The following is an 11,595-nucleotide window of genomic DNA, read 5'->3' as shown; positions in this document are numbered from 1 at the left end:
TACTGGGATGCCCTGCAGTCCCCAGTGGTGTGTGGTCTTCCCACTGCACCAAGTCAATACATCCAATTTGGTCTGAATTCAGGAGTATGTTCTTGGTGGTCTTTGCTATAGGACATTGACATCATCCATCTAGAAGTCATCAATGACATCATCCATCCAGAAGTATGTTATTCATTTGCAGGCTAAATCTGTCATAAATTAGGCACCTGTACCTTGGAGAAGGCTGACAATAATCGTGGACATTTCTTGAATCTCACTGGCTGATGGCACCCATTTTACCCATGCTATGATTTGGATGTTTGTCCCATCCAAATCTCATGTTCAAATTTGATCCCCAGTATGGAGGTGCAGCCTAAGGGGAGGTGTTTGGGTCACATTGTGGGGAGCAGATCTCTCATGAATAGATTAATTCCCTAGGGTTGGGGGCGGTGAGCGAGTTCTTGTTCCGTTAGTTCCCATGACAGCTGGTGTTAAAAAGAGCCTGGCAGTTATCCTCGCTCTTGCTTCCCCTCTCACCATGTGTTCTGCAAATGCCGGCTCCCTTTCTCCTTCCACTGTGAGTGGCCTGAGGTTTTCTCCAAATGCAGATACCAGCACCATGCTTCTTGTACAGCCTGTAGACCATGAGCCAAATAAACTTTTCTATATAAATTACCCCGCCTCACGTATTCCTTTAAGCAACACAAACAAAGACAACCCATCCCTGACTTAATTCCAACAAGATTACTTCGATGTTCAAATTTTTAAAACTTCCTGAAGGCTATGAATACCAGAGTACCTATAAATATACATATTTCCCACCCAAAAGGACAGGCCTCTTATTTCCCATCAGGCTGGGATACAAGTTCTTTCTAAATGACTTCTAAGATGCAGGTTAGTAAAGGTTGAGTGCAGCACATCTCGTCTGACCATATACACTAAGGATGGATGTAGGTCCACATTAACATGAAAGCACTTCAAACTTTCCATCTGTTCAAAGAGGAGCCTACCCAGAAAAACCGCAAACATCCTGCATTAGCCTCTGACCACCCAGAAGAAAACAGCAAGCTCCACCTGGTGTTGACAGCTCTGCCCCATCTCCTGCAGAGTAAGGGGGGAGTCTGTGCATAATAAAATCCTTCTTCATGTCTGAGGAAAGCAGTTCTTTGGTGCCCTCCAGCCGGTCCGCAAGCGTCCTCAGGAAGCCACTTAATCGTCTTGTTGCAACAGTTGTGGATTCCACCTGCTAGGAACACAGAAGTGAGTCCTGGCCCAGATGCCAGCAGAACTTACTGCCCAGCTCAGTCTCCACAGCAGACTGCAAAACTGCCAGCCACCCGGGATGGACATTAATCCATGTCATTCCAAAGGGGAAGGGACAACCTGAGCCCCTAAGAATATCTCATCATTTTCTTATAAACACTGTTAATTCTAAGCTGCCTATTGTTTGCAAAAAATTTTCAGAATTTTGTGTAGAAATAGAGATCCTTGGGAAAATGGTACAGTCTGAGCTCTGCCTTTTGGAAAGCAGGCCACTGTCCTAAGATGAATGCTTCAGACAGAGAAAGCAACCTTTGCTCAATTCGGCTCTAATCCACTCATCTCAAAACTCATCAAATAACACCCCTGTTTCAAAAGGTAATAAAAGAACAGGAGGCCAACGAATACACTGAGGCCAGGATCTCTAGTACAGTGAGTCTCTCTTAACTAGTAATCTGATGTGTGCTAAATCTACGGTTCTCCTGGCCGTGTTATTCATTTACTCAAGCAACATTTTCACACTGCCTGCTACTGCCACTGTGAAATACAGAGCTGTCTGTACAACATCACAATTCTCTGGATCACCACGTAACACATGGCACTCCACTCATTCTGCAAATCACACAGCTCAGCAGTGCAGCACAGTAGACAAGCCTGGCTCATGTGGGAAGAAGTATCCTGGGATCCTTATGGTAGGACTTCAGCTGGCCTGGGCTGCAGCTACCATCTTTCATTCCTAGCTGCCTTTACTCCTTACCAGGAGCAGCTGCCGGGGTATGCCGGCCCGTAATTCCACGTCTTCCTTTGCAGTATCAAATACAAGCCCCGAGATGGTATCCAAAAGGAAATCTCCCCATGAACTAGGATATGCACCAAGGGGGGAAAAAAAAAAGCCAAAACAGTGAGCACATAAGAAATATACATAAAATAGTTATTGCTAGTAAAGTCAAAAGCTACAAATTGGATTATGGCTTCCCTGTCCAGGCATTTTGAGTTCCATTAACTGGACATCACTCAGCATGGAAATCTAAGACCTTCATCAACCACCCTGTGTCCTCCCTCCCCATTCCAAACACTCACTTGCAAAATTAAAAGTGGGAAGCTGGGCTTCAATACTGATTTCTCTTAAAAGCTCTCAGAAAATCAACCACAGACTTCCATAAAACAAGTTCAACAGACCAAATTTTTAACAAAAGTGTCTATGAGAGGAGATTTGTAGGAAATTTAAACAGTCATTATAGGACCTAAAACCAAATTTTATGTGCAATAAATACAACAGAAATTTGGGGTAACAGCAAGATCTCTGGATTGTGTAATTATTTGAACAGTTGTATGTTACATTTTCCTTGTCACTGACAAGGGATGCTATTCCTGAATAAAATATCTACCATCAATAATTCCAAAATAATTATGTCTAGCAGTGGTTTTACCAGGGGATAGAAGCCAGTGACTAAAAATAACACCTAGGGACAAGCATCCCTATTCAATTACCTTTGCTTTCTCTGGGGTATCTGGAATTGGCTCATTCCTAAGTGTGTGCTGGTGTCAGAAACGCACTCTGTGGGGACGCTCTCTTTAAACATTTCTTAGCAATTTAAAATTTTCCTGTGTCACCAGCAGATTTCAAATTGCCGGATAGTGGAAAATGGAAATTCACAGTATGACTTTTATTTCTCACTCAGTAAGCAAAATTAACACTGTTATGCTTCCCTCCCAGAAAAGTTGCAAAGGAGGACAAAAGCCACATGAGAGACACTTTTCCCAAGACATCTACTACCTGGCAGCCTCATTGCTTTGTGACTTAATGTTATATCCAACCCTGCATCTTTTAGTGAGTCTCAACCTGGAGGGCGTATGCAGATCTCTCAGCACATAAAATACGTGCTTCCTTTGCAGGGTTTTGTAGGTGGAAGTCATACAGCAACAGCTCGTGGAGGAATTTAGTAGAAGTTAAATAGTGCTCTTCTAAGAATATTCGGAATAGATATTGGGACTTCCCACAATTTAGGAATATCTCTTTAAGGGTTCACTTTGGTAAAACAACCAAATCAACGACGTACAGCAGACCCCCAAACACTCCAACAATGCTACCTTGAGAGGTGTTAGGAAGAGGCCCCAAATATTCACCTTTCCATGGTACCTGAAGGAACATTAGGCTCAAAGCACAGGATTATTTCTGGGGAGCAATGGCCTGCAAGTCACATCTTCTCATTCTAGCTCCAGCATCACTGACCAAGACACAGGTCAAAATCCAGCCTGGACACATTGATCATGGTACCCACCCACGACCCTAGGCAGGCAACTTCTGTAACTTAGGAAGCTCTTCTCCAGCCCCAGCTGAATGGAGAAGAAATGAATAGGACCCAGGGGCAGCCGGCCAGTTCTTCACTCTTGGGACTGGGAAACAGAGAGTGAGTCAGGTCCTTAGCAGAAGCAAAAGCTAATAGGATCAATGAGATAGAGGGAGGTCAGAGCACCAACTGGTGATGGCTTCATGTTATGAGTAAACAGAAGCTACAGAAGGAATAGAAGAGAGAAAACACCAGTCGCTAGCAAACCAGTTGGTAGCAGCAAGAGAAATGGAACAGAGAATTACAGAAAAGGAGCAGCTGAGAAACATGAATGATGGGACCCCAGCAGATGCACGATGTTCAAAGGGCCAAACTATGTGGTCCAGAACTGCTCTGAATCCAGAATGGACCTCGGATTCCAGCCTCTCCGTGGCCTGGCCCTTCTATAGTTTCTAGGACTCACTCCCTTCAAGTGACCCTGTGCTTCTTGAGCTGGCTTTGGTGACTTTCTGTCCCTTAAGATGCAAGGAACCTACCTAGCCACAGTGATGAGGGCATTTTTCAAAATGGAAGCCTAATACAAGCTTGGGCTTTCTACTTGTGGGAAAGGTAGCACTAAACTAGGGCCAGACCTCAGCTAGCTCCTCCAGTAAGTCTTTTAAATGTAGAGGTGAAATTCACACTGAAAAGTCTGATGAAGAAGCAGAGGTATGCTTACTAACTTGTTTTGCAAGTTCTGGCCTTGAAGGTAGGAGGGGACTTGCCATCCCTTGGACCTAGAATGTCCGCTCCTACTCTGATCTGCTGACCCACCCCTACTTACTCATCCTTAAAGACTCACTCAGCACTGGTGTTATTTCTGAAGCCTTCTCTAACGCCCCTACTTAGCTAAATGCATTCCTCTAAGCCCCAAGAGTTTCCTCCGCAAACCTACAATAGAATTTATCACACCATCTCTTCTACAACCACTTCCAAAGTATAAGCTCTCTCAAAGTCCCTTCAATACAATCTTTGCATTCCCAGCAACAAACACAATGTCTAGTACATATCTGCTTAACACATTAACTCATGACTAGTTTTTTGTTTGTTTGTTTTTCCCTGAGACAGAGTGTCACTCTGTCGCCCAGGCTGGAGTGCAGTGGTGAGATTTGGTTCACTGCAACCTCCACCTCCTGTGTTCAAGTGATTCTCCTGCCTCAACCTCCAGAGTAGCTGGGATTACAGGTGCACACCACCACACCTGGCTAACATTTGTATGTTTTTTTTAGTAGAGATGGGCTTTCACCACGTTGGCCAGGCTGGTCTCAAACTTCTGACCTCAAGCGATCCACCCACCTCAGCCTCCCAAAATGCTGGGGTTATAGGAGTGAGCCACCATGCCTGGCCATGATTAGTATTTTAAATATGATTTGGACCAGCAAGGTTGCTGCTTTTGGATATAACTCACACAGCACTGCCACCCAGTGAGGAGGTACTAGCTGAAATGAAACATGATTTTAATTGGAACTGCTGTCAGCACATGCACTTTAGTTCCTGCTGTTCCAGACTGCCTGTCCGACTTTAACTTCATGGACTGTAAAAACAGAAACCCTCAAAAGAGACCAAGAGATTTCAATGGGTACAGAGTTTCTGTTGGCATAAAAATGCTTTAGAAACGAACAGTGGTGATGGTTGCACAAGACTGTGACTGTAATGAATGTCAAACTATATATGCTTTAAAATGGTTAAAAATGGTATATTTTATGTTCCATATATTTTATATTAAAAAAAAGAGAAAGTATGAGTCCAGCCTGGCATCCCTAACACACTGATGTACTCACAGCTCGTCTCTTTCTTTCCAAACTATAGGACTCTCTATTTGGGCAACACCCCATGTCCTACATAGAGTCAGGTTTATGATGTCCCCAGGGGCAAGTCCAGAGGGGCCAGTCACATACATGGGCCATCAGAGGAATGTGGAAGTCAGCAAAGGACACAGAAACCCTGGGGTCTGCATAGGAGGTAGGGGCCAACTCCCTCATGTCCCTCCTGAACGTGGCTGCTGTGGGCCAGGACTCAGCGCTGTCCTAGCACGTGCAGCCGGAGGCAGCGTTTACTTGTTCTGGTAGGTGCTGATGGTCACGTGAGTCGAGTGGGCCAGCCCCGCAGGAGTATCCGCTTGATGAACGGTTCCTCTGGGAAAGTACAACAAATCACCCGGCTAAAGGAAGGAATAGGAAAGGGGAGAGAAGTTAATAACTATTCCTTCTCAGTCCTCTTTATTTCAGGGAGACAAATATGGGATTTGAGTCTCAGTTCGCCATTCGAGAAACCGCGACCTCAAGATGCAGTGGATATGCTGGGCTCATGTCATGTGCAGCTAGTCTAGCTTCTCTGTGTCCGTGAGCCTGTCACTGTGAACCACAATCCACGAGAGGCTCTCAGTGCCTGAAGGAACTATCTTTTCATTCTCAAGCTGAGACTAGACTCGCCTGAGACTACCCTGTCCTGACATAGGGATCAAGGATAGTAACACCCTGTGCCTGGGAAGCCTGCTTCCTCCCTCTTGCATGCTTCAGTGGTTAAGAGTAGGAGCTTTAATTTAGAGTCACATAGACACTGCCACTTACTGGCTGATGATCTGGCAATTACCTGCCCAAAGTCTCAGTTTCTTTATCTGTAAAATGGAGGTTCATAGCCCCAAAACTCACAGGATTATTCTGAGGGTTAGAGGTTCTGCTTCCAAGCTCTTAGGGCAATGACGGGCATGTGATTGGATGACATGATTTGATTTGCCAGTCTCCCACTTCCTGATAATTTTTGAGTATTTCCAGGCGCAGGGTATCTTACCATCTTGTCTTTCTCAGAGCCTACCCAAGCAAAGCACCTAGCACTCAACACAGGCTCAATGAATGTTAGGATGAAATGAAAAACTATACAATCCTTATTTGAACTGAAAAATCAGATGTAATCAAAGATTCATCATTTTCCTAGGCAGCTGAGCCTCCTCTAGCCTATTCCGAGTGAGTGGACCAAAACATTCTCCCCAAATTACTCCTGCCCTGAGCTACCTCCTTCCTAATCCCACTCAGGCCAAACCTTCCATACAGCAGCTACCTACAGAGAAAAGAGGGAATCTTGAGGGCAGCGCATCTTCTCTCTGCAACTACAAGAGTCAGTCTAGTGCAATGGTTAAGACCATGAGTCCTGGAGAAAGAGCTCAAGAAATACAAGCTTTAAGCAAGAGGAATATATCATGATATATATTCATAAGAGCTAGCTTGGTTGCAAATTTTCCCTGAATGACAACAAACTGACAGTACTTCAAGTAAATGCTTTACTGATAATTATAACTATCGTTTACTGAGTGTCTCTGTGCCAGCCTGAGTGAGACTCTTATGTATACAGTCACACGTCACTTAACAATGGGGTTATGTTCTGAGAAGAGTGGTTTGTCACTGTGCAAACATCAAAGTGTACTTACAGATCTAGGTAGTATAGGGTACTACCAAGATTACATGGTACAGCCTACTGCTCCTAGGCTCCAAACCTATACAGCACACGACTGTACTGAATACTGTAGAAAACTGTAACACAATGATGTTTGTGTACTTAAATATATCTACACGTGGACAAGTAAAAATACAGTATAAACAATAAAAAATGGTACATCTACATACTCTGGGTGAGCCCGTCAGTGATGGTAAGTGAATGGGAGAACCTAGGACCCCACTGTACACTTTTATACGACTAGCAAAGAAGTAGGGTTGTTTACAGCAGCATCACTACAAACACGTGAGTAATGCGTCACACTACAACATTTTACAATGGCTACGATAACACTAGGTGATAGGAATTTTTCAGCTTCATTATAACCTCATGGGACAACTGTCACATATGTCTGTTGTTGACTAAAATGTCAAGTGGCACGTGACTGTGTATTTCATTGGTTTCATACACATTTGCCCCACCCTCCTGGCTGGAAAAGGCAAGTAAACATTCTCCCCTACATTCTCCTGAAGGCATGCAGTACAGCAACCCTAGAGAGACCCCTTTTGGACTCCTAACCTCCAGAAGCATAAGATAATGAATTTATGTTGTTTTAAACCATTGATTTAGTGGTAATTTGACAAGAAGCAACAGGAAAACAAGACAGACATACAGATATTGCCTCAAAAAAAATTTTTTTTGAGATAGAGTTTCACTCTTGTTGCCCATGCTGGAGTGCAATGGCGCGATCTCGGTCACTGCAACTTCAGCCTCCTGGGTTCAAGTGATTCTCCTGCCTCAGCCTCCTGAGTAGCTGGGATGACAGGCATGAGCCACCAAGCCCAGCTAATTTTGCATTTTCAGTAGAGACAGGGTTTCTCCATGTTGGCAGGCTGGTCTCGAACTCCTGACCTCAGGTGATCCACCCGCCTCGGCCTCCCACAGTGCTGAGATTACAGGCATGAGCCACCGCACCCCACCTAAAGATTTTTATTGTAAAGGAGGCAGCAAAATAAAATTTTTCAATCCTCATAGCCTACACGGTAAATATCATGATCTCCATTTTAATAAAGAGGAAACTGAGACTTGGATAAATAACTTGACCAAGGACATACAGCTAATAAGTGACAGCAGCTGAATTCAAACTCAGATCTGTCAGATCCCTGAGCCACAGAGTGGTGTTTCCATCACAGGGGTGCTCTCATCCTGGGAGTCCGGGTCTGCAGATGAACCGCACGGGCTGCCACTGGTGTAGGGACAAGAAGCAGATGAGGGCTCCAAGACCCCCACTGTCACCCTCCCATGCCCATCCCTCAACCACAGCCACTAAGCCTATTTCATCTTTGGGCGTTGACACAAGGTTTCGCCTGAAGAGGCCCACTGGTTAAAAGCTCAAATGTGGGCAGGATGCGGTGGCTGGATGTGGTGGCTCAAGCCTGTAATCCCAGCACTTTGGGAGGCTGAGGCAGGTGCATCACCAGGTCAGGAGTTTGAGACCATCCTGGCCAACATGGTGAAACCCTGTCTCTACTAAAGATACAAAAAATTAGCCGGGCGTGGTGGTGGACACCTGTAATCCCAGCTAGTCGGGAGGCTGAGGCAGGAGAATCGCTTGAACCCAGGAGGCGGAGGTTGCAGTGAGCCAAAATTGCACTATTGCCCTCCAGTCTGGGTGACAGGGCAAGACTCTGTCTAAAAAATAAAAAATAATAAAAAATAAAAACAAACCCTCACATGCACGTACACACACACAGTTGAACAACACTGCACAACATGGTCTTTCTCCGTCCAGGAGACTCAGGGATCTCTTAATGGACTCTGTGTTCACTGAGTGTTTAATGGGCAACACTACAAAGAATCCACACCCTTTACACTTAGAGGCCACGATGAAGCCTGACCTTCTCGGGCAGAACAAGTAGCCAGGTCATTAGCCTGAGTAACTCAGCCCTGACCTCCAGACTATTGATGGCTTAGTCTTTAAAGATAACCAACCATGAATCTATGTAAACATGGTGCAACAAAAGCAGAAGCTGGCAAACTCTGTGAAGAGCCAAATGGAAATGTTTTTGGTTTGCGGGCCACGTGATCTCTGTGGCAACTAGTCCGCTCTGCTGGTGCTGAGTGAAGACAGTACATTAAGGAATGGGTGTGGCTGTGTTCCAATAAACTCTTTACAAAAATAGGCAGTAGGCCAGATTTTCTGGCCCATGAGCCACAGTTTGATGACCAGTGACTCAAAGCATTAAAAAACCCAGTAAGGCTACCTTTACTGTTGCTTATTTATTGAAGTATCCTATAATATAGGCACCCATCCTAAAAAGCAAGATTGTTTCCCTTAGTTACTGGGAGGTAGGGAAGGATTTTGAAATCCAGAAACACACAAGGCACTGAGTAAGAAACAGACTAATTATAACTCTGAGACACAAGAAAAACAATAAGTATATGCAAATGTGTCAGGTTGGCAGAATCTTTGGAATGGTTTAAAATAACTATTGTTTTATGCTAAAGGAAATTAAGTTACATGTTTTAAGAAAGAGTATAAAGTTGAATCATGGAACTACTATCCCTCTAACATTCTTTTCCTCAACAACCTCTCCTGCTAGGGACTGGCTATGTTCCCTTCGATGTTAACTGCTCAAAGACAGATTTTCTCAGCAGCAAGATGCCAAGGAACCTGCACATGATCAAGCCACCCGAATTCCCAGAGAAGGAATCCTCAAGAGCTTTCCTGATTACTACCGTTCTGGTAACTGTATGCAGGGGCTACAGAGATAGCGTGCCATAAAACCAGGATGAAAATGAGTCACACTGGAATTTTAGCAACAAAAAAAAAAAACTAAGGGATCCCTGGCTATCCTCTGTCTAAGCAACTTCCAGCCCTGTGCTGACCACTGTCTTAGATGTGGAGAAGCTGACCAAAGCCAGAGCTTCCATTTTTCCTTTAGAGCAGTAAATGGTTCACTGAATTCTCTTTCTTCCTGTTGAACTTGAACTGCACATGAAGACAGGTTATTTGGGAAATGAACTTAATACTTCCTTAACTCACGTCTCCAAGCGCAAACCACCAAGACTCCTTCAGAAATTGCATGTGCTGGCTGACGGCAATGACAGCCACCCTGCCCTGAGACCCAGGGATACATTCCCATGGGGACCATGACATGAACTCTAAACCTTGAGCCTGAACTTGTCTTAGCAACACAGAAAACCACAATGGCTCCAACAATGAGGTGCCCACAATGGTCATCACATACCTTCAGCATGAACTCATGCACCGGCCTGCCGATCCTCTCCTCGGCCTCCACGCTGTATTCTCGTGCCAGGGGCACAGTGGGGTGGTAGAGGCGCCAGTGTTTCTCTCCCTCCAGCTGCAGGATGAAAACCTAGAGACCCACAAGGCCCAGGAGCATCAGAGAGCTTCCTGACAAGTCACACACAAAGTGCTTCTGGAATATTAGCCCTCTAAGGGCTTAGACAAATATATAGGTGAGCCTTGAACAACATAGGTTTTTTTTTTGTTGTTGTTGTTAGAGACAGTCCCACTCTGCTGGCCAGGCTGGAGTGCAGTATCACAATTACAGCTCACTGAAGCCTCTCAAACTCCTGGGCTCAACGATCCTCTCACCCTACCTTCCTGCATTGCTGGGAAGCTGGCATACACCACAGCATCCAACTAATTTATCTTTTTTTGTAGAGATGGGGTGTCATTTTGTTGCCCAGGCTGGTCTTGAACTCCTGGCTTTAAACAATCCTCTCGCCTTGGCCTCCCAAAGTGATTACAGGTGTGAGCCACTGCACCTGGCCTGACGGCATGGGGATAAACCGTGCAGGTCTGCTTATATGCTGATTTTTTTTCAATAAATATATTGGAAAATTTGGGGGAGATTTGCAACAATTTGAAAAACATGAAAAATATCAAAAGAATTAAGAATGTCATAAATGCATCCAATATAAAAACATACATAGATATTAGTCTATCATCTACTACCATATTCACAGATCTATTACGAAAGGTTAAAATTTATCAAAACTTACCCATACAAATACTTCCAGACCATACATGTCACCATTTGCAGTCAAGAAACGTAAATGAACTTAAAGATGCAATGTGGAATAGCTGAATAAAATTAACTTTAGTACATACTGTACTACTGTAATAATTTTGTACTACCTTCTGTTGCTATTGCCATGAGCTCAAGTGAGATGCTAATTATCTCCACATGAACAATTCCTCTCTACAGTGAATTGTATATCACAGTAAAAAGTGATCTCTCAACAGTTCTTGTGTATTTTTCATCATGTTGAGTGCAACACCTTAAGCCTTGAATAATACCATGGGACCCATATGAAGTGCCACCATGGCTACTCCAAGTACTCACGAGAAGCAGAAAAAAAGTTGTAACATTACAAGAAAAAGTTGAATTGCTTGATGTGTACTGTAGACTAAGGCCTGCAGCTGTGGCTGCCCACCGTTTCAGATGGACAATTTAGTTTGTAAACAAATGATGTAAACTTACTGTACTGATACAGTACTAGAAATATATTTTCTCTTTCTTACAATTTTCTTAATAACTTTTCTCCAGATTACTTTATTGAAGAA

The 11,595-nt window shown here is 44.1% G+C and overlaps 1 protein-coding gene across 7 annotated transcripts in view; it reads right to left on the bottom strand.

Moving 5' to 3' along the window:
- The window catches only part of RIOX2 (ribosomal oxygenase 2), a 30,578-nt gene that overhangs the window by 6,935 nt on the left and 12,048 nt on the right, over positions 1–11,595 (bottom strand). For 4 of the 7 annotated variants that reach the window (XM_023216028.2, XM_023216033.2, XM_023216030.2 and 1 more), the window contains 4 exons: positions 10,250–10,378; positions 5,627–5,730; positions 1,997–2,099; positions 1,054–1,225 (listed from right to left, as the gene is read on the bottom strand). In XM_023216028.2, the coding sequence (XP_023071796.2) occupies positions 1,054–1,225; positions 1,997–2,099; positions 5,627–5,730; positions 10,250–10,378 (508 nt within the window). Of the gene's footprint in view, positions 1–516; positions 615–989; positions 1,226–1,996; positions 2,100–5,626; positions 5,731–10,249; positions 10,379–11,595 lie in introns of all 7 variants that reach the window. The other 3 variants (XR_002732347.2, XR_002732348.2, XM_023216032.2) reach the window with 3 other exon arrangements.

Source organism: Piliocolobus tephrosceles, chromosome 2 (genome assembly GCF_002776525.5).
Source record: "Piliocolobus tephrosceles isolate RC106 chromosome 2, ASM277652v3, whole genome shotgun sequence".
NCBI lineage: Eukaryota > Metazoa > Chordata > Mammalia > Primates > Cercopithecidae > Piliocolobus > Piliocolobus tephrosceles.
The sequence above is the reverse complement of the archived record's forward strand: the minus strand, read 5'-3'. Positions and strand labels throughout refer to the sequence as shown.